The sequence below is a fragment of the Scomber japonicus genome, chromosome 15 (assembly GCF_027409825.1).
Source record: "Scomber japonicus isolate fScoJap1 chromosome 15, fScoJap1.pri, whole genome shotgun sequence".
NCBI classification, from domain to species: domain Eukaryota; kingdom Metazoa; phylum Chordata; class Actinopteri; order Scombriformes; family Scombridae; genus Scomber; species Scomber japonicus.
In genome coordinates this window covers 5,371,350-5,394,337 of record NC_070592.1, presented here as the reverse complement: position 1 = coordinate 5,394,337, position 22,988 = coordinate 5,371,350, and the positions used below count along the sequence as shown (strand labels likewise).

General features: G+C 44.2%; 1 protein-coding gene across 1 annotated transcript in view; it reads left to right on the top strand.

Moving 5' to 3' along the window:
* The window catches only part of LOC128373839 (uncharacterized), a 47,240-nt gene that overhangs the window by 4,893 nt on the left and 19,359 nt on the right, over positions 1-22,988 (top strand). Inside the window, exons 3-4 of the mRNA XM_053334034.1 lie at positions 6,856-6,925; positions 9,984-10,101. Of these exons, the coding sequence (XP_053190009.1) occupies positions 6,856-6,925; positions 9,984-10,101 (188 nt within the window). The remainder of the gene's footprint in view (positions 1-6,855; positions 6,926-9,983; positions 10,102-22,988) is intronic.

Below are 22,988 nucleotides of genomic sequence, written 5' to 3'. Positions count from 1 at the left end.
AGGATACACATATCTGTTTGATATGATCTCAATAAAGGTTTCCTCCCTCCTTCTCTCTTTCTTTCCATCCGCCTTTCCTTCATTCTTCCTCCCTTCCTTCCTCCTTTCCTTCCTTCTTCCTCCTTTCCATCCTTCCTTCTTCCTCCCTTCCATCCTTCCTTCCCTGCTTTCTTCTTTCCTCCCTTCTTCCTTCTGTCCTTTTCTTCCTTCTTCCTCCTTTCCATTCTTCCTTCTTCCTCCTTCTTTCTGCCTTTCCTTCTTTCTCCCTTCCTTCCTTCTTCCTCCCTTCCATCCTTCCTTCCCTGCTTTCTTCTTTCCTCCCTTCTTCCTTCTGTCCTTCATTCCTTCCTTCCTTCTTCCTCCCTTCCTTCCTCCTCTCCTTCCCTCTTTCTGTCCATCCTCTCTATTTCCTCCCTTCCTGCTTTCCTTCCTCCATCATCTGTTTCCTTCCCTCTTTCCTTCCTTCCTTCTTTTCCTTCTTTCGTCTGTCCGTCTTGCCTTCTTTTCTTCCTTCCTTTTTTTTCCTCCCTTCCTTATTTCCTCTGTCCTTCTTTCCTTCCTTTCTCCCTTCCTCTTTTCCTCCCTCCCTCCTTCCTGCCTTCTTTCCTGCCTTCTTTTCTCCTTCCTCCCTTCCACCCTCCCTTCCTTTCTCCTTTCCTTCCTTCCTTCTTTCCTTCCTTCCTTCCTTCCTCCATCCTACTTCTTTCCTATCCTCCCTACCTTCCTCCTTTCTTACCTCCCTTCCTTCCTTCCTTCCTTCTTCCTCCCTCCTTTCCTTCTTTTTTCCTCCCTTCCTTCCTCCCTTCCATCCTCCCTTCCATCCTTCCTTAAAAATAAATAATTAAATATATAATAATAATCATATAAGTAAGTAAAAATAAGAGAGAACCAGAGAAAAGGTTTATTAAAAGTTAAATGTTATAAATTAGGTTAAAAAATATTCAAAAGAAAAGGAAAAAAGAAGAAATGGAGTAAAAAAAAACTGGCAGTGAAAGAAGAAAGAATATTGTAGAGCAGACTACTTTAGTACAACAAAGTGAAATAAGTAATTGTACAAACTGGTTGGAGAACAGCAGATTGGATAAAGGAGCATGAGATAAATAAATCAGACACAGACTCTAAAAAATAAATAATTAATAACTTTATTCTTCTTCAGTTTGCCCAAGTCAAAAAACTGCAAGTCAACAAGCTACAAGTTACTTTAACCTTCCTGTCGTCCTCCTTTCCTTCTCTCTTTCTTTCCTTCCTTCCTTCTTTCCTTCCTTCATTCCTTCCATCCTTCCTTCCTCCCTTCCTCTTTTCCTTTCTCCCACTCTCCTTCCTACCTTCCTTCCTTCCTTCTTTCCTTACCTCCCTTCCTTCCTTCCTTCCTTCCTCCCTTCCTTCCTCCTTTCCTTCCTTCCTTCTTTCCTCTTTTCCTTTCTCCTTCCTTCCCTCCTACCTTCCTTCTTTCCTTATTTCCTCTGTCCTTCTTTCCTTCCTTCCTTCTTTCCTTCCTTCCTCCCTTCCTCTTTTCCTTTCTCCTTCCCTCCCTCCTACCTTCTTTCCTTCCTTCTTTCCTCTGTCCTTCTTTCCTTTCCTCCTTTCCTCTTTTCCTTTCTCCCTCCCTCCCTCCTTCTTCCCTTCCTTCTTTCCTTCCTCCTTTCCTTCTTTCTTCCTCCCTTCCATCCTCCCTTCCTCCTTTCTTTCTTTCCTTTCCTCCCTTCCATCCTTCCTTCCTCCTTTCTTTCTTTTTTTTCCTCCCTTCCATCCTCCCTTCCTCCCTTCCTTCCTCCCTTCCATCCTTCCCTCCTTTCCTTCCTTCCTTGACTCGAGGACAACAGGAGGTGCTCTATATCTATCTCTATATATATATATATATATTATTTTGTAGCTCAAGGCAAACTTTTCATCCTCACCTTGTTTCAATTACGGAGGCTCCTCTCGTCTGACTCCAGCTGTTAGTGCATCGATCCGACTCGCCTCGGGAGCTAACTGCTGCTAACCTGTGCAGCACCATCAGGATCACGGCTACTAAATGAGGCAGGGGAATACGACAAGAAAAAAAAAAAGAGTACTTAATAATACATGCTATAAGGGGGGCGGGGGGGGGGGGGGGGAGGGGGGGGGGGGTCTGCTATCTCAGCACCAACTGCCACTCAGGCTTCAATAGCAGAGGGAGCACAAAGTACACAAAGCATTCACCATAAATACACACTTATTCATCTTTCTCTCCTTCCTCTCTCCTTCCTCCCTTCCTTTTCTCCTTCCTTCCTTCCATCTTTCCTTCCTCCTTTCCATCCTCCTTCCTTCCTTCCTTCTGCCTTCCTTCCTTCCTTCCATCTTTTCCTTTCTCCCACCCTCCCTACTACCTTCTTTCCTTCCTTCTTTCCTCTGTCCTTCTTATCTTACCTCCCTTCCTTCCTTCCTTCCTTCCTTCCTTCCTTCCTTCTTTCCTCTGTCCTTCTTTCCTTACCTCCTTTCCTTCCTTCTTTCCTCCTTTCCTTCCTTCGTTCCTCCTTTCCTTCCTCCCTTGCATCATTCCTTCCTCCTTTCCTTCCTCTCTTACATCCTTCCTTCCTCCTTTCCTCCCTTCCTTCTTTCCTTCCTTCCTCCCTTCCTCTTTTCCTTTCTCCTTCCTTCCCTCCCTCCTACCTTCATTCCTTCCTTCTTCCTTCCTTTCCTTCCTCCCTTCCATCCTTCCTTCCTTCCTTTCCTTCCTTCCTTGACTTGATGACAACAGGAGGGTAAATGCAGATGAGGGTTCAAATGTTTAATGGGACAAAACACACACACACACACACACACACACACACACACACACACACACACACACACACACACACACACACAGACACATTTGACGTACCGTGTTATTAAAACTCCCATGATGCATCATCCTCCTTCTTCCTCTTATATCAGTGTTTCTCTCTCTCTCTCTCTCTCTCTCTCTCTCTCTCTCTCTCTCTCTCTCTTTGGAAGTCCTTATATGTAGCTAGCTCCAGAGTGTTCTTCCATCCTTCCTTCCTTCCTTCCTCTGTCCCTCTTTCCTTTCTTCCTCCCTTCCTCTTTCCTTTCTCCCACCCTCCCTCCTACCTTCCTTCCTTCCTTCCTTCCTTCCTTCCTCCGTCCTACCTCCCTTCTTTCCTTCTTTCCTCTGTCCGCCTTTCCTTACCTCCCTTCCTTCCCTCCTTCCTTCCTTCCTTTCTTCCTCCCTTCCTTTTTTTCTTTTCCGCCTTTCCTTCCTCCCTTGCATCCTTTCTTCCTTCTTTCCTCCCTTCCTTCTTTCCTCCCTTCCTTCCTTCCTTCCTCCCTCCTACCTCCTTCTTCCTTCCATCCTCTTCATACATTTCCTCCAAATCATTATTTCTAACCCTCCCAGTTTTCCTCTCTTCTCCTCCTCCCCATCCTCCTCTCCTCTTTTCTCTCTCTCTCTCCTTTCCTTACCTCCCTTCCTTCCCTTCTTCCCTTCCTTCTTTCCTTTCCCCCCTTCCTTCCTCCTTTCCTTACCACCTTGCATCATTTCTTCCTTCTTTCCTCCCTTCCTTCCTTCTTCCCTTCCTCTTTTCCTTATCTCCTTCCTCCCTCCTACCTCCTTCTTCCTTCCATCCTCTTCATGTATTCCCTCCAAATCATTATTTCTAACCCTCACCCTCCCAGTTTTCCTCTCTTCTCCTCCTCCTCATCCTCCTCTTCTCTCTCTCTCTCTCTCTCTCTCTCTCTCTCTCTCTCTCTCTCTCTCTCTCTCTCTCTCTCTCTCTCTCTCTCTCTCTCTCTCTCTCTCTCTCTCTCTCTCTCTCTCTCTCTCTCTCTCTCTGGAAGTCCTTATATGCAGCTAGCTCCCCAGTGTGAATATAAATGAATGTGAAATAGAAGAGCAGGTGTAGTTACAGATCCATCATCAGACACTCTGATATCTATCATCAGTCTGAGCGACATTCATTCCATTATATTATGATGAAGTGTCACAAGCCTCACTTTTCGTTCACACCCTTTTTTTTTTTCCTCGCTCTACCTTTTCTGCTTCTACATTAGTATGTAATTATTCCAACGAATGGAAGAAATCACTTCTTTTTTTTCTTTTGATATATATCAGTTAATTATTGTATTGATAAAATGTCCAAAAAATGTCATTTACAAGCATCAAAGTCATGCTTCTAATTGCCTGTTTTGTCCAGAAGGAAGGAAGGGAGGAAGAAGGGAGGGAGGGAGGAAGGAAGAAGGAAGGAGGAAGGAAGGAAGGAAGGAAGGAAGGGAGGAAGAAGGGATTATAGGAGGAAGGGAGGAAGAAGGAAGGAAGGGAGGGAGGAAAAGAAGGACAGAGGAAAGAATGAAAAGCGGAAGGGAGAAAGGAAGGAAAGAAAGACAGAGGAAAGAAGGAAGGAAGAAGGAAAGGAAGGAAGGAAGGAAGGGAGGAAAGAGAAAGGAAGGAGAGAATGAGGGAGAAAGAACAGAAGGAAGGAAGAAGGGGATGGAGGAAGGAAGGGAAGAAGAAGGAAGGAAAGGAAGGAAGGGAGGAAGAAGGAAGGAAGGGAAAGAAGGAAGGAATGACGGAGGAAATAAGGAAGGTAGGAGGGGGGGAGGAAGGAAGGAAGAGTCAAAACAGATGGGGTCAGTTTGACCCATGAGGACGACATGAAGGTTAAAGAAATGTTTGCGTTGCCATCTAAAAAAAAAAAACGAAAGATGTTTTTCTCTTTCCGTCATCGTGGTTTTACAAGAGGAAGGAAGAGAGGGAGGGAGGGAGGAAGGAAGGAAGGAAGGAAGGAAGGAAGGAAGGAAAGAAAGTGGGCCAGATCGGACCCCTTGGCGGGCCGGTTCTGGCCCACGGGCCTCATGTTTGACACCTCTGATCTAACAGCATGTTTTAGAAATGCACCTAATGTGTTAATACACACACACACACACACACACACACACACACACACACACACACACACACACACACACACTCACACACACACTCACACACACTCACACACACAGACACACACACACACACACACACACACACACACACACACACACACACACACACACACACACACACACAGCAGGGAAATAGAATCAGTGTAATAAAAAGACTGTGAAAAGGCAATTTTTAACATCTCCAGGAGATTCTTCTCACTTCAGATCAGTTTATATATTTCTTCCTCTTGTGAAACCACGACGACGGAAAATGAAAAACATCTGAAGTTATTTTTTTTTTTTAGACGGCAACGCAAACATTTCTGGCCTGTCGTCATGACACTGGAGAAACAACCACCGAGGCATTCTTTAACCCTCATGTCTCCTCATGGGTCAAACTGACCCCGTCTGTTTTGACTGTTCCTTCCTTCCTTCCTTCCTCCCTCCCTCCCTCCCTCCCTCCCTCCTACCTTCCTTATTTCCCTTCCTTCCTTCCTTCCTTCTGTTCTTCCTTCCTTCTTCTCTCTTTCTTTCCTTCCTCTCTCTTTCCTCCTGTCCTTCCTTCTTTCCTTCCATCTTTCCTTCCTTTCCTTCTGTTCTTCCTTCCTTCTTCTCTCTTTCTTTCCTTCCTCTCTCCTGTCGTCCTCATGGGTCAAACTGACCCCGTCTGTTTTGACTGTTCCCTTCCTTCCTTCCTTCCTTCCTTCCTTCCTTCCTTCCTTCCTTCCTTCCTTCCTTCCTTCCCTCCTTCCTTCCTTCCTGTCTTCTTCTCCTACCTTCATTTCATCCTTTCAGTTATTTCTTTCTTTCCTTCCTTCCTTCCTTCCTTCCTTCCTTCCTCCCTTCCTTCTTTCCTCTGTCCTTCTTTTCCTACCTTCCTTTCATCCTTTCAGTTCTTTCTTTCCTTCCTTCCTTCCTTCCTCCCTCCCTCCCTCCCTCCTACCTTCCTTATTTCCCTTCCTTCCTTCCTTCTTTCCTTCCTTCCTTCCTTCCTTCCTTCTGTTCTTCCTCCCTCCTTCTCTCTTACTTTCCTTCCTCTCTCTTTCCTCCTGTCCTTCCTTCTTTCCTTCCATCCTTCCTTCCTTTCCTTCTGTTCTTCCTTCCTTCTTCTCTCTTTCTTTCCTTCCTCTCTCCTGTCGTCCTCATGGGTCAAACTGACCCCGTCTGTTTTGACTGTTCCTGTTCCTTCCTTCCTTCCTTCCTTTCTTCATTTCTTTCCTTCCTTCCTTCCATTTGTCCTTCCTTCCTTCCTTCCTTCCTTCCTTCCTTCATTTCTTTCCTTCCTTCCTTCTATTTGTCCTTCCTTCCTGTCTTCTTTTCCTACCTTCCTTTCATCCTTTCAATTCTTTCTTCCTTTCATCCTTTCAATTCTTTCTTTCTTTATTTCTTTCCTTCCTTCCTTCCTTCCTTCCTTTCCTTCCTTCCTTCTATTTGTCCTTCCTTCCTGTCTTCTTTTCCTACCTTCCTTTCATCCTTTCAATTCTTTCTTTCTTTCTTTCCTTCCTTCCTTCTTTCCTTCCTTCCTTCCTTCCTTCCTTCCTTCCTTCCTTTCATCCTTTCAGTTCTTTCTTTCTTTCCTTCCTTCCTTCCTTCTTTCCTTCCTTCCTTCCTTCCTTTCATCCTTTCAGTTCTTTCTTTCTTTCCTTCCTTCTTTCCTCCCTTCCTTCTTTCCTTCCTTCCTTCCTCCTTCATTCCTGCTGCAGTGCTACTTTCTGGTGTATTGAAGCTATTAAAACTATTTCTATGTGTGACTGTTGAAGCTCTTTTGACTCCTCTGTCCCTTCTGTCCCTTCTTTTCCTTTTTTATTCATTATATCATTCTCCCACTTCTGTTTTATTCATTATTTGTGTCATGTTTCACTTCAAGTTACACTTCCTCTGTTTTTTTTTTTTGTCATTTCTCTCCAGGTCAGTGATTTCAACTCATTTATTATATTTTTCTCTTTGTCCTTTTCTTCTTCCCTGCAGGAAACTGGATGCCTTCATTTATGACGCTGCAGTGCTGAACTACATGGCCAGGAAGGACGAAGGCTGCAAGGTATAGAAATACATCTGTCATGTTGAGAGTTTCTTCCTTCCTTCTTCCTATCTCCTTTCCTTCCTTCTTCCTCCCTTCCATCCTTTCTTCCTCCCTTCCTTCTTCCTATCTCCTTTCCTTCCTCATTGGAGACTTGTTTTCCTCAACTCTCTCTCTACTTCCTGCTTTCTTCTTGCATTTCCTAAATAATCTTCCTTCCCTCCTTCCTTTTCTAACTCCCTTACATCCTTCCTTCCTCCCCTCCTTCCTTTCCTCCCTCCCTCCTTCTTTCCTTCCTTCCTCCCTCTTTTCCTTTCTTCCTTCCTTCTTTTCCTCTGTCCTTCCTTCCTCTTTTCCTTTTCTTCCTTGCTTCTTTCCTCTGTCCTGCCTTCCTCTTTTCCTTTCTTCCTTCCTTATTTCCCCCTGTCCTTCCTTCCTTCCTTCCTCCATCCCCCTTTCTTCCTCCCTCCCTCCTTCTTTCCTCCCTCCCTCCTACCTTCCGTATTTCCTCTGTCCTTCCTCACTTCCTTCTTTACTTCCTTCCTCCCTCCCTCCTTCTCTTTCTTTTCTTCCTCTCTCTTCCTTCCCAACTTTTGGGAAAGGAACTGAATCTTTTAGCAGATTCCTTGGCTTGACATTAGTCTTCCTCCTCCATTAGATCAGGGGTGTCAAACATGCGGCCCGTGTGAGGGGAGTAATCCGGCCCACTTTCCTTCCTGTGTTCTTTTCCTTCCTTACATCTGTCCTCCCTTCCTTTTTCCTCCCTACCTTTCTTTTTTCCTTTCTTTGTTCCTTCCCTTCCCACCTTCCTTCTGTCCTTCCTTCATTTCTCCCTTCCTTCCTTCTTTCCTTCCTTCCTTCCATCTGTCCTCCCTTCCTTCCTTCTGTCCATCCTTCCTACCTTCCTTCTTTCCTTCCATACTTCATTTCTTCCTTCTTCCCATCCTTCCTTCATTTCTCCCTTCCATCCACCTGTCCTCCCTTTCTTCTTTCTATCGTCCTCCCTTCCTTCCTTCTGTCCTTCCTTCCTACCTTCCTTCTTTCCTTCCATACTTCATTTCTTCCTTCTTCCCATCCTTCCTTCTGTCCTTCCTTCTTTCCTTCCATCTTTTTAATGATCCGGTCCACATCAGATCAAATTGATCTGTATATGGCCCTTTAATGAAAATGAGTTTGACTCCTCTGCATTAGATAAAGTTTATTGATGATTTCAATATATTTTAGAGCTGAAAACCAATCTCCGTCATGCCCTTAGGATGCTGAACTCAAACAGGAATATGTGGACTCAACACACACACACAGCTCTCTGCATCAAAATGTGACGAACTTGCAAAATGACTTGAATTAGAGTCAGTACTGCTGCAGGTGTAAATAAAGATGATCTCAGGAAATCCTGTAAAAATGATGCAACTGCTGGAAAATGCACCTGTAGTTTATTAACTGAGCTTTGCAACACTGTCACTGGATGTTACTCCTCTCCCTCTCATGTGTTGATCTTCTACCTGCAGCCATTTATAAAGAAAGTTTTTCAAGTTATTTCCTGAAGATTATAAATACATCTCGACAATGATGCCTTTAAAACAGCTGTTGGGAGGGAGGAGGGAGGGAGGGAGGGAGGAGGAAGGAAGGAAGGAAGGGAGAGAGGGAGGGAGGATGGGAGGGAGGAAAGGAGGGAGGAAAAGAGGAAGGAAGGATGGGAAAAGAAGGAAGGAAGAAGGAAAGAGGGAAGGAGGAAAGAAGCAAAGAGGGAAGAAAGAAGGAAAGAGGGAAGGAAAGGAGTGAGGGAAGAGGGAATGAAAGAAGGAGGGAGGAAGGAAGGACGGAAGGAAAGAAGGAGGGAGGGAGGAAGGACAGATAAATAATAAATCAACAGCGCTGTCCACAATAAATGAAAATATTAACTACCTGCATGCCTTCCTTCCTTCCTTCCTCCATCCTTCTCTCTGTCTTTCCTTCCTCTCTCTTTCCTCCTTTCCTTCCTCTATCCCCCTTTCTTCCTTCCTTCTGTCCTTCCCTCCTTCCTTCCTCCCTCCTTCTTTCCTTCCTTCCTCCATCCTTCCTTCCTTCCTTTCTTCCCTCCTTCTCTCTTTCTTTCCTTCCTCTCTCTTTCCTCCTTTCCTTCCTCCATCCCCCTTTCTTCCTTCCTTCTGTCCTTCCCTCCTTTCTTCCTCCCTCCTTCTCTCTTTCTTTCCTCCTTTCCTTCCTTCTTTCCTTCCTTCCTTTCTTCCTTCCTTCCTCCCTTCTTCTTTCCTTCTGCTTAGAGGGAAAATCTTCCCACAGACGTTATTAGAGATGATGAGTGAGCTGGATGTTCATCCTCGCTGTGGGAACCGTATCAAATTCAAAACTAATAAATAAATCAACAGCAGCTGTCCACGAGAAATAACAATATGAGCTAGCTGCACGCCACGAGGGGAACGTATGAATGCATTACATATGTTTGATTTATTTAATGCAGATGTTGTTGAAGTGCTCATTTCTTAGCATGCTAGTTGTGAATCTGTTGCGGTTGTTCCCTAAAACACGCTGCAGGGTGAAAGGCTGCAACAATGGCGGCCATGTTGCAGAGTTTACTATGAAATACTAATACTTCTTGCCTTCCTCTCTCTTTCCTCCTTTCCTCCCTTCTTTCCTTCCTCCATCCCCCTTTCTTCTTTCCTTCTGTCCTTCCTTCCTCCCTCCCTCTTTCCTTCCTTCCTTCTTTTCTTCCCTTCCTTCCATCTGTCCTTCCTTCTTTTCCTCCCTTCCTTCCATCTGTCCTTCCTCCCTCCATCCTTCTCTCTTTCTTTGCTTCCTCTCTTTCCTCCTTCCTTTCTTTCTTTCCTCCCTCCTTCCTTCCTTCCTTCCTCCCTCCTTCTTTCCTTCCTTCTTTCCTCCATCCTTCCTTCTGTCTGTCCTTCCTACCTCCTTCTCTCTTTCTTTCGTTCCTTCCTTTCTCTTTTTGATCCTTGCTTATATTAATAGTATCTGTCTCTTTGAATCTGACTCGTGTGTGTGTGTGTGTGTGTGTGTGTGTGTGTGTGTGTGTGTGTGTGTGTGTGTGTGTGTGTGTGTGTGTGTGTGTGTGTTCCTCCACCAGGTGATGACCATCGGCTCTGGTAAAGTGTTCGCTACGACAGGTTACGGCATCGCTCTGCACAAGAACTCACGCTGGAAACGACCGCTGGACCTGGCTCTGCTGCAGCTGGTCGGAGACGGTAAGGAGGGAGAGGGGGGCTCCAAAAGAGCAGAAAATGACAGATATTTGCTTCTTGGAAAGGTTGGCTGCTCGTCGTTGGGTTGATGGAAGTAAAACACAATCATCAAGAGGAGAAACTTCACTCACTGAAATCTTTGAAAAATACTATTAACCCTTCTGTTGTCCTCAAGTCAAAGAAGGAAGGGAGGGAGGGAGGGGGAAGGAGGGAGGAAGGAAAGGAAGGAGGGAGGAGGGAAGGAAACAAGGAAGGAAGGAAGGGAGGGAGGAAGAAGGAAGGAAAGGATGGAGGGAGGAAGGAAGGAAGGAAGGACAGTTACAAAAAAATCCTCTCAGTAATATGCTCGAGCTCCTTGGTCTCTCTTGTGTCGTGTCGTGTCCTTCCTTCCTTCCTTCTTTCTTGTCTTATTTTCCTTTCCTCCGTCCTTCTTTCTTTCCTTCCTTCCTTCCGTTTGTCTGTCCTTCCCTCCTTCCCTTCTTCCTTCCTTCTTCCTCTCTTCCTTTTTCCTTCCTCCCTCCTTTCCTTCCTTCCTCCCTCCCTCCTTTCCTTCCTTTCCTTCCTTCCTTCTTGTCTTATTTTCCTTTCTTCCTTCCTTATTTCTTTCCTTCCTTCCTTCCTTCCGTTCGTCTGTCCTTCCCTCCTTCCCTCCTTCTTTCCTTCCTTGCTTCCTTCTTTCCTTCTTTCCTTCCTTCCTTCCATCTTTCCATGCAAATCCTCTCAGTAATATGCTTGAGCTCCTTGGTCTCTCTTGTGTCGTGTGAATTGAAGGTTTCCAGATAAAAACTAATAAATAAGTTTGTTTCTATAACAGCAGCAGACTTTTATTCTTTTATCACACAAATATGTCAAGCTTTTATCTCTTATGTTCTCAATTCTTGTTTATGCATTGAAATGTTCTGTTCCTTCCTTCCTCCTTTCCTCCTTTCCTCCCTTCCATCCTTCCTTCTTCCTCCCTTCCTTCCACCTTTCCTTCCTTACTTCCTTCCTTCCATCTTTTCTTATTTTCCTTCCGTCCCTCCTTCTTTCCTTCCTTCCTTCCTTCCTTCCATCTTTCCTTCCTTCTTGTCTTATTTTCATTTTTTCCTTCCTTCCTTACTTCCTTCCTTTTGTTCTTCCGTCCTCCCTTCCTTCCATCTTTCCTTCCTTGCTTCCTTTCTTCCATCTTTCCTTACTTCCTTTCTTCCTTCCTTCCTTCTTGTCTTATTTTCCTTTCTTCCTTCCTTCTTTCTTTCCTTCCTTCCTTCCGTTCGTCTGTCCTTCCCTCCTTCCTTCCTTTTTTTTTTCCTTCCGTCCTTCCATCTTTCCTTCCTTCCTTCCCTCCTTTCCTTCCTTCCTTCCTACCTTCCTTCTTCCTCTCTTCCTTTCTTCCTTCCTTATTTCTTTCCTTCCTCCCTTCCGTTCGTCTGTCCTTCCCTCCTTCCTTCTTTCCGTCCTTCCTTCTTTCCTTCTTTGCTTCCTTCCTTCCATCTTTCCATGCAAATCCTCTCAAATATATGCACAAGCTCCTTGGTCTCTCTTGTGTCGTGTGAATTGAAGGTTTCCAGATAAAAAAAACAGCGGCAGACTTTTACTTTTATCACAAAAATATGTCAAGCTTTTATCTCTTATGTTCTCAATTCTTGTTTATGCATTAAAATGTTCCTGCAGCTGCATTTTCATTTAAACAGGAAGTGGAATATGAGAGAGATAGAGAACATTTTGACCCTGACAGGCTCCTGTAATTTGGTTTGCAGCAGTCAGAGAGAGACGCTCCGTATTAAAATAATAACTTTTCCTTTTGTGTTTCTATAAAAGCCAGAAAAGCTTTTAGCAGCAGCAGCAGAGGACGAGTCATGAATGAGCAACGACTCATCAGTAGACACGAGGGAGGAGAAACAGTCAGGAGCTTCTATCAATACATTTATATGCATAGAAGAGTCCTGATGCTGCTCTCACATGTCACTATGAGTTCAGCTTTCCTTCCTGCCTTCCTTCCTTCCTTCCTTCCTTCCTACCTTCCTTCCTTCTTTCTTTCCTTCCTGTCTACTTTTACTTTCTTTGGTTCATCTGTCCTTCCTTCCTTCCATCTGTTCTTTCTTCCTTCCTTCCTACCTTCCTTCCTTCCTTCCTTCCTTCACATGTCACTGTGATGCTTTTAGAGGAAGGAGTCCAGCTTTCTTTAAATATAAATAATATTAACTGTATGTAATTAGTGATATCAGAGTCTGTAGTTAAAGTACCAAAGCAGACATAATACACCAGGGGTGTCAAACATGAGGCCCGTGGGCCAGATCCGGCCCGCCGAGGGGTTCAATCCGGCCCACTTTCCTTCCTGTTTTCCTTACTTCCTTCCTTCTTGTCTTATTTTCCTTTCTTCCTTCCTTACTTCCTTACTTTCTTACTTCCTTCCATCCTTCCTTCTTTCCTTCCTCACTTTCTTACTTTCTTCCTTCATTCCTTCCTTCCTTCTTGTCTTATTTTCCTTTCTTCCTTCTTTCCTTCCTCACTTTCTTACTTCCTTCCATCCTTCCTTCCTTCCTTCTTGTTTTAATTTCCTTTCTTCCTTCTTTCCTTCCTTACTTTCTTACTTCCTTCCATCCTTCCTTCCTTCCTTCTTGTCTCATTTTCCTTTCTTCCTTCTTTCCTTCCTCACTTTCTTACTTCCTTCCTTCATTCCTTCCTTCCTTCTTGTCTTATTTTCCTTTCCTTCTTCCTTCCATCTTTCCTTCCTTCCTTCTTCCCTTTCTTCCTTCCTTCCTCCCTCCTTTGATCTGTCCTTCCTTCTTTCCTTTCATCTATCTATCCTTCCTCTCTTTCTTCCTTCCTTCCCTCCTTCCCTGCCTACATTGATGCTGATATGGGAACATAATGAAACTTAAACCTACTTTAAACTTGACACTTAAAGACTATAGTGATGTGTTCTGTGTTACTTTTTACACTGTGTTTTATAAACTGGGTCAAAATTACAATAAAATCCTGTGAAACACAAACAGCAATGAAAATAAAAGGAAGAAAAATAAACTTTATATCTAAATATGATCCATACATTTACAGTGGAAGCAATCTTAGTGTCTTAATATGTAAAATATATTAAAGTTTAAAATTGTCACCTATGTTGGAAATGACTTTAAGGCTACACTGAAAAAGTGCTGAGTAAGTGAATTCTTCTCTTTAAGTTTTATTCTGGAAAAACCTGCAACTTCATTTAGTGCCAAAATGTAGCTCCAGGAAGTCGCCTCCAGGAAGCAGAGGAAAGAGGAAAGAGGAGAGGAGGAAACAAAAACATAATCCAAGACAATAAGTACAAGTTCCTGGTTTGAGTAGATAAGTTCCTCTAGTGGAAAAGGAAAAAACTTTAAAATTAAAGTTGTACAATAATGTATGTAGTTAGTTTTTATTTATTGTAAAAGGAGTGAAAGTGAAATTGTGACTGAGGAGAAGCTGAGTTTAACTTTTATCTGTAAAATCCAGAAAACAGAGTTAAAATGTAAAATGTGTTCAAGCAGCCATGAAAGAAAAAGTTGTTTTCATCCTGAACTCTGGAGATAAGTCACAGAGGAAGAGGAGGAGGGAGGAGGAGGAGGAGGAGAAGGAGTAAGGGGAGTAAGGAGGAAGAGGGAGGAGAAGTGAAGAGGGAGGAAGAGGAGGAGTAAGGGTACAAGGAAGACGAGGAGTAAAAAGCAGGAGAAGTGAGGAGGAGTGAGGAGGAGTAAGGGTACGAAGAAGAGGAGTAAGAGGAGGAGTAAGGAGGAGGAAGAGGATGAGTAAGGAGGAGGAGGGAGGAGAAGTGAGGAGGAGGAGGAAGAGGAGTAACGAGGGGTGAGGAGGAGGAGTGAGTAGGAAGAGGAGGATTGAGGAAAAGTAAGGAGGAGGAGTAAAGAGGATGAGGATGAGGAGTAAGGGTGTGAGGAAGAGGGGTAAGGAGGAGGACAATGTGGTGGAGGAAGGAGGAGGATGAGGAGTAAAGAGGAGGGAGGAGGAGTAAGGGTGCGAGGAAGAGGAGGAGTAAGGGTATGAGGAAGAGGATTAAAGAGGAGGAGGAGGAAGAGTAAGGGTGCGAGGAAGAGGAGGAGGGAGGAGAAGTGAGGAAGAGGAAGAGGAGTAGTAAGGAGGAGGAAGAGGAGGAGGGAGGATGAGGAGGAGGGGTGAAGAGGAGGATGAGTAAGGAGAAGGAGGAGTAAGGAGGAGGTAGAGGAGGAGGGAGGAGAAATGAGGAGGAGTAAGGGTACGAGGAAGAGGAGTAAGGAGGAGGACAATGTGGAGGATGAGTAAGGAGGAGGAGGGAGGAGGAGGAAGGAGGAGGAGGGAGGAGGAGGAAGAGGAGGAGTAAGGAGGAGGAAGATGAGGAGCAATTGGAACACTTGCAGGGAGGAGGAGGAGTAAGGAGCTGGTGGAGAAGGAGGAGTAAAGAGGAGTAGGATTGAGGAAGAGGAGTAACGAGGGGTGAGGAGGGGGAGGAGTAAGGAGGAGTAGAAGTGAGGAAGAGTAAGGAGGAGGAGGAAGAGGAGTAACGAGGGGGTAGGAGGGGGAGTAAAGAGGAGTAGGAGTGAGGAAGAGGAGTAACGAGGGAGGGGTGAGGAGGAGGAGTGAGTAGGAGGAGGAGTAAGGAGGAATGTGGAAGAGTAAGGGGGAGGAGGAAGAGGAGTAACGAGGAGGAGGAGGAGGAGTGAGTAAGAGGAAGAGTAAGGAGGAATGTGGAAGAGTAAGGAGGAGGAGGAAGAGGAGTAACGAGGGGTGAGGAGGAGGAGGAGTAAGGAAGAAGAGTAAGGAGGAGGAGGAAGAGTAAGGAGGAGGAGGAGTAAGGATGAAGTGGAGTGAGGAGGATGAGGAGGAGTAAGAGTATGAGGAAGAGGAGTAAGGAGGAGTGAGGACGTGGAATGGGAAGGAGGAGGAATAAGGATGAGGAGGAGGAGTAATGAGGAGTGAGGAGGTGGAATGGGAAGGAGGAGGAATAAGGAAGTCGACAGCGATCTTCATCATCATCATCATCATCATCACATCGGTTCATTATCCTCCTTACATGCACCGCAGACGCCTGTAATTGCTCCCTGTAATACATCTGTTGGTTACACTTCCTGTTTCAGCACATGGCTGGTCCGTCACTAAATTGGCTCCTCTGGGGAACAATTTAGTGTGTGCACAATTAGCACGGCTCAGCGCTGCACCCAGGGGCGACGACGTCGACACAGATACCAGAAATATTTATAAGTTATCCCTTAAAATGGATCCTTCCTTCCTCCCTTCCTTCCTTCTTCCTCCCTTCCATCCTCCCTCCTTTCCTTCCTTCCTTCCTTCCTTCTTCCTCCCTTCCGCCCTCCTTTCCTTCTTTCCTTCTTCCTCCCTTCGTTCTTCCCTCCCTTCCTTCCGCCCTCCTATCTTCCCTTCCTCCTTCCTTCCTTCTTTCCTTCCTTCTTCCTCCCTCTTTCTTTTCCTTCATTCTTCCTCCTTTCCTTCCTTCCTTCCTTCCTTCTTCCTCCCTTCTACCCTCCTTTCCTTCCTTCCTTCTTCCTCCCTTCGTTCTTCCCTCCCTTCCTTCCGCCCTCCTATCTTCCCTTCCTCCTTCCTTCCTTCTTTCCATCCTTCTTCCTCCCTCTTTCTTTTCCTTCATTCTTCCTCCCTTCCTTCCTTCTTCCTCCCTCCCTTCTTCCTCCCTTCTATCCTTCCTTCTTCCACCCTTCTTGCCTCCTTTCTTTCCTTCCTTGCCTCCTTCCTTCCTTCCTTCCTCCCTTCCTTCTGCCCTCCTATCTTCCCTTCCTCCTTCCTTCCTTCTTTCCTTCCTTCTTCCTCCTTTCCTTCCTTCTTCTTCCCTTCATCCTTCCTTCTTCCTCCCTTCCTTCCTCCTTTCCTTCCTTCTTCCTCCCTTCCTTACCTCCTTCCTTCCTTCTTTCTCCCTCCTTTCCTTCCTTCTTCTTCCCTTCCTTCCTACTTTCCTTCCTTCTTCCTTTCCTTCCCAGGGGGCGACGACGACACGGATCCCTTAAAATTAGGCTGTTTGGAAGAGGGACAAACTGTTCCTTATTTCCTTCCTCCCTCCTTCTCTCTTTCCTCCCTTCTTTCCTGCTTTCCTTGCTTAATCCCCCTTCTTTCCTTTCCTCTGTCATTCCTTCCTTCCTTTCTCCTTCTCTCTTTCTTTCCATCCTCTCTCTTTCCTCCCTTCCTGCTTTCCTTCCTCCATCCCCGTTCTTTCCTTCCCTCTTTCCTTCCTTCTTTCCTCTGTCCTTCTTTTCTTCCTTTCTCCCTTCCTCTTTTACTCCATCCCTCCTCCCTTCCTTCCTCCTCCCTCCTTTCCTCCCTTCCTTCCTTCCTTCTTCCTCCCTTCCTTCTTTCTCCCTTCCATCCTTCCTTCTTCCTCTCTTCCTTCTTCCTTCCCTTCCTTCTTCTTCACCTTCTTCCTTCTTCCTCCCTTCCTAGACTGTTAGTGTCAGTTGGGATTTGACACAAAGCTCCATAGTTTCATCTTGAAAGGCATTTTTCTTGCTCTACATCTGTTTCCTCTTTGTTTCTTTTAACAAATAAGGAAGTAAGCAGCACTCCCAAGTGTAATACTGCAATGAATTATTAATAAAACATTATAGTTTATCATAGAATAGCATGAATTATTCAGATACACCATTATTATACTGAAAACAACTGTTAAACGTCTCAGTACAGTTTGATTTAATGTACAGATGTTTAATGATATGAACACTCTGACAGCTCATATGTTTCATTTAGTAACTTTTTTTTTTATTGCCCCGCTAATAATTAGTAAGTTTAATCTAATTTACTAATTACATTGTATACTTGGATGTCTGCTGGTGTGCACAATCCTATCTTCTTTTTTGGCTTTCCCTTCCTTTTGATATTTTGCATTGCCTCTTTGGGGTTTTTTTTTGGGGGGGGGTTGCACCCAGGAAGGGAGGATGGAAGGAACGAATGGAGGGAGGAAGAAGGGAGGAAGGAAGGGAGGAATAAGGAAGGGATGAAAGGCAGAAAGGGAGGGAGGGAGGGAGGGTGGATAGAATAAGGAAGGAAGGGAGGAAAGGTAGGAGGGAGAGAGGGAAGGAGGAGACAGAAGGAAGGAAGGGAGGAAGAAGGAAGGAAAGGAGGGAGCGAGGAAGAAGGAAGGAAAGGAGGGAGCGAGGAAGAAGGAAGGAACGGAGGAAGGAAGGAGGGAGGACGGAAGGGAGGAAAGGAAAGAAGGAAGGACGGAGGAAGGAAAGAAGGAAGGGAGGAAAGAGAGAAGGAGGGAGGAGGGAGGAAAGAAGGAACAGTCAAAACAGACGGGGTCAGTTTGACCCGGTTAAGACGACAGGAAGCTTAAATCGAGACGCTGACTTTGCTCCTGAGCTGAACTCACACAGCAGCACGAATCCAAAAAAGTTCCTCTTCTCCTCCTTCTTCTTTGTGTCTCTCACTGATTCACGCTGACTGAGCCAATAATAAAGAAAAAAAAAGAAAAGAAAAGAAAATGTGAACGTGAACATCTTCTGGCAGCGAGGGTTGAACAGGAAACCCTCGGGACATTCATTCTTTCCTTTATATTCTCTCTCTCTTTTTTTTTTTTTGTTCTGATGGCTTTGAGTCTCCAGAGAGCCAGATGTTGATTTTAATGTCATATATTTACGTTCGTAGGCTGAGAGATGGAGAGATGGAGAGATGGAGAGAGATGGAAAGAAAAAAAAGTAGCGGATCATTTAGGATCAAAAACAACAAATAAACAAACATCAGAAATGGGAAACAGTTGACATGACATCATCTTCACTTTATACTCTCAAACATGTTTTTAAAAAAAATTAATATTATTAAACTTCCTGTCGTCCTCCCGGGTCAAATTGACCCCGTCTGTTTTGACTGTTCCTTCTTTCCTTCCTTCCATCTGTCCTTCCTTCCTCCCTCCTTCTCTCTTTCTTTCCATCCTCTCTTTCCTCCCTTCCTTTCCTTTCCCTCCTCCCTTCCTTCTTTCCTTCCTTTCTCCCTTCCTCCCTCCCACCTTCCTTTCCTTCCTTCTTCCTCCCTTCCATCCTTCCTTCTTCCTTCCTTTCCATCCTTCCATCTTCCTCTCTTCCTTCCTTCTTCCTTTCTTCCATCCTCCCTTCCTTCTTCCTCCCTTCCTTCTTTCCTCTGTCCTTCTTTCCTTCCTTTCTCCCTTCCTCCCTCCCACCTTCCTTCCTGCCTTCTTTCCTCCTTTCCTTCCTTCATCCTCCCTTCCTTCCTCCTTTCCTTCCTTCATCCTCCCTTCCTTCCTCCTTTCCTTCGTTCTTCCTCCGTTCTTTCTTCCCTTCCTTCCTTCTTTCCTTCTTCCTCCCTTCCTTCCTCCCTTCTTTCCTCCCTTCCATCCTTCCTTGTATGTAGTTGGTGAATGTGATGCTATGTGCATTAACAGCCCAAATTATCAAGAAAATTTTAAAAATAAAAGCTCAAACTGTCCTTAGTGAAGCACAAAGGTTTCACTCTGCTTGACTTCGGTCTCTTCTCTGAGTATTTTAGCTGAAAAGAGGAAATAATAAAATATAAGATGGGTTGAAATTAGGGTGAAAAAAAGCTCTGTCACCTGCTTGTTGGAAGTTTGCATTTTATTTTGAAGGGATCCATCTCTCTTTTTCTCTTCCTCTCTTCCTCCATCATTATTGGTGCTTTTTCCAGGTTAGCTGATAGAAAACACTTTGAGCTCTTTCCTTCCAGAGATAGAGGAACAACCATAGACTGTATAAAAGAAATGGACGTAACATCCGTGACGTCACCCATTGGTTTGTGGACTGCTGCTCGGAAGCCAATAGTTTCAAATCTAGGCAGCGCCATCTTGAAATTTCAGGTGCATTCTGGGAAAAAATGAACACGGATTCTACTTATATGGGCATGAGGCGGGGCCATGGGCGGAGCGGGGAGGTAGCGATAGGTTGCGAGGGCTGGATCTGGAGGACATTGGGCAATCAACCTGTCAATCAGGACGTAGCCACGCCCTAATGCATACCCTGCTTTATCGTCACATATAAAATCAGGGAGGCCAAAATGTCCCAAATGAACATCATACTGCATTGAAGAAGGCTTTAAACTTGCGATTGAGACCATAAACACATTTTGAAAATGTTTACTGAGGTTAGAAATCAAGTGAGAAGTTGGTGAATTCTCCATTGACTTGTATAGAGACGGTCGCCCCCTGGTGGCCTTTTGATAGAATGCAGCTCTAAGTTACTTCCTGGTTGGCCTCATTTCAGAGGACAGGAACTCCCCGCCTGGGAACAACGACGGCAGCAGCTCATATAATTTACTGTCCGTCACTAAGAAACCGTTTCTATAACTTCACATGACTTCCTGTGTTTGTGCTTCTCGTCTAATATTCCTCAAAACAACTCAGAGTTCACTTTTCACTGAACCTGCAGTTATTTGAATCTCGCTCGCTGCTGTCCAGAGTGTCACAGAGAAGGAAATGTAATCCAGTCTATAACAAGCTGACTTCTATTTTCCATTATAGAGAATAAAACTCATATTTCTTATCTAGATGTCACATTGTTTGCAAACTCAACTCTTCCTCCATGTTTATACCTGACGCCTCCATATCTGACTTCTCTTTCTATTATAAAGGAGGAAACTCTTCAATAAGATAATAAAAGCATGCTGCCAGTTATTATAATGTATCATATTTGCAGATTTATGTCTGTCATTTTTATTTATGAAGCACCTTTCATACAGACTAGTGTAGTTCAAAGAGCTTTACAGTTAATTCAAATAAAAAATAAATAAATAATACTTACTACAAAACTGGAGACCAATGCATGCAAAATAAAATATAAAATAAAATAAAAAATATTTTAAAACACGCTTAAAAATTTAAGTAAAATTAGTAAATCACAATAAAAAATAAATAAATACATAATAATAATTTTTAAAGACAAAACTGGAGACCAATGCATGCAAAATAAAATAAAATAATTTTAAAAAAATGCTTAAAAATTTGTAAAAAAAAAATAATAATTATAATAAATAAAAATAAGAGTTTCACAGTTAATTAAAATCATTTTAAAAAATAATAATAATAATTTTAATTTTAATAGACAAAACTGTAGACCAATGCATGTAAAATAAAATAAAATAAAAATTATTTTTAAAAAATACTTAAAAAATTAAATAAAATTAGTAAAATAAATAAATAATTAGAATAGATAAAAATAATGAAATAAATAAGTAAAAATAAGAGAGTTTATGAGAAAGTGTTTATTAATAGAGAGTGTGTGAGGACTCAGGAAGCTTGCTGCTGCCCCCTGGGAAGGAGACCAGGTATCTCACAGGAGCTGTTTGAGTCAGTGTGTGTGTGTGTGTATGTGTGTGTGTGTGTGTGTGTGTGTGTGTGTGTGTGTGTGTGTGTGTGTTATTCACAGTTAAATGTCAGAAACGCCGCAGCAGCAGTTTTGTGTTGTTAAATCTGTTTATTAGATCATTATTTTTGGGTTATTAAGAAATGAACAAAGGAAAAGAAGACAGGAAGGAAAGATAGAAAGAAGGGGAGAAAAGAAAGATGGAAGGAAGAAAGGACAGGTAAATGGAAGGAAGGAAGGAAGGAACGAACGACAGGTAAATGGAAGGAAGAAATTAAAAAAGGAAAAGAGGACAGGAAGGAAAGATAGAAGAAAGGGAGGGAGAGAGGAAGGAAGGAAAAGAAGACAGACAGAAGGAAGGAAGGACGGAAGAAATGAACAAAGGAAAAGAAGACAGGAAGGAAAGATAGAAGAAAGGGAGGGAGGAAGGAAGAAAGGAAAGGTGGAAAGAAGGATCGACAGGTGAATGGAAGGAAGGAAGAAAGGACAGATGAACCAAAGAGAGGAAAAGAAGACAGGAAGGAAAGATGGAAGACAGTGAGGGAGGAAGGAAGGAAGGAAATATGGAAGACAGTGAGGGAGGAGGGAAGGAAGGAAGTTATACATCACACCTCTCTCTCCAGCTGTTCTCTGTTAAAGCTCAAACTCTACACGGCTGTTTTGACACATGTCAGCGCAGAGTGATGCACATCAGCTCTTCAGGAGACGCCACTTCCTGTTTCTTTTTTCTTCATCCTTTCATCTTGTGTCAGAAAGAAAAAGCAGAATGGTGTCACATTAGCATCCAGAGCCGACTGCATGGTGATGTCTGTCTGTGTGTGTTTGGTGTTTGAGCTCTCTGAGCCTTAAATGACAGAACGATCCAAGATGGCCGACAGAAGCTCAGAGAATAAATAAATATATGTGTGTGTGTGTGTGTGTGTGTGTGTGTGTGTGTATTGAAAAGAGACAGTTTGTAATATTCATCTTCCTGGGTCAAATTGACCCCATCTGTTTTGACTGTTCCTTCCTTCCTCCCTTCCTTCCTTCCTTTCTTCTTTCTGTCCTTCCTTCCTCCCTTTTTCTTTCTTTCCTCCTCATTACCTTCCTTATTTTTTCTGTCCTTCCTTCTTTCCTTCCCTCCGTCCTTCCTTCACTCCTTCCTTCCTTCCTTCCTTCTGTCCTTCCTCCCTCTTTCTCTCTTTTTCTTCCCCATTACCTTCCTTCTTTCCTATGTCCTTCTTTCCTCCCTTCCTCTTTTCCTTTCTCCCTCCCTCTCTCCCTCCCTTCCTCCTTTCCTTCCTACCTCCCTCCCTTCCTTCCTTCCTTCTCTCCTTCCTTCCTTCCTTCCTTCTTTCCTCCCTCCCTCCTACCATCCTTTCTTCCTCCCTCCTTTCCTTCCTCCCTCCCTTCCTTCCTTCCTTCCTTCCTCCCTCCCTTCTTTCCTTCCTCCCTCCTTTCCTTTCCTCTCCCTCTCTCCTTTCCTTCCTCCCTCCTTTCCTTTCTTCTCCCTCTCTCCTTTCCTTCCTCCCTCCTTTCCTTTCTTCCTCTTTTCCTTCCTTCTTCCTCCCTTCCATCCTTCCTTCCTTCCATCCTCCCTCCTTTCCTTTCTTCTTCCTCCCTCCCTTCTACCATACTTCCTCCATTCTCCCTTCCTCCCTTCTTCCTCCATCAACAGGAGTGGTAATAATATTAGAGATGAAATCCTCATTGCTGACCAGAGTAAAGCTGTCACATAGGAGACAAGATTAGAGTACAGCTGAGTCACATTCAATTCAATTGTTCCCCAAAATCACATCTAACCTGTCACACACCTACAGGATGAAACACGGATCCCTATTTTTAAGCTGCAGCTTTTTACTCTCTTAGCTGATTCCCCCTTTCTCTCTCTCTCTCTCTCTCTCTCTCTCTCTCTCTCTCTCTCTCTGTGGCATTTCCTCCCTCGGAGCAGGTGAGAGAGGATACAGCTGATATTCTGCCTGTCTGTCAGCTCTTTGTGGGGAAGAGCAGCTTTATGCGCTACTGACTGCCATGATTAACGTATTTACAGGGAGATAAAGAGAGGGGAGAGGCGTGAAAAGCCGGACAGGGAGAGAGAGAGTGAGAGAGAGAGAGAGAGAAAGAAAGAAATCAGCTCGAGCTCTCTTTGAAACTGGAATTATATGATGTGCGCGAGCCCCACACACACACACACACACACACACATATACACACACATATAGGATCAGCACAGGGGGGGGGAAGCAGGGTCGATGGAGTTGAGCCTGAGTTTAATGCGGCTGTCAAGGAATGTTAGAATTCCCGCCGCGTGCATGTTGCGGGTGTGAAATGTGGCACGAGCTGAAACATGTTAAAGGGAGATTTGCGGGTTTTTCTTTTTTTTTTTGTTTTAGCAGTCAACACGGCTGAGTCACGGTGGGCTAATCCTTACATTGGGGTGGGAGGGGGGGGGATTTCCAAACTGTGTTAATTAACCTACAGGTCAATTAATAGTGTAAGCATTGGGAGGAGGGATTGGGAGCCTCGACATCTTCAGCGCGCGCGCGTGTGTGTGTATGAAAAGCGTGTATGCTTGTTTTTAGAAGTCCTCAGTGACAGGGTCGGCGCACATCTGTCTACATAAGTCTCTCTCAA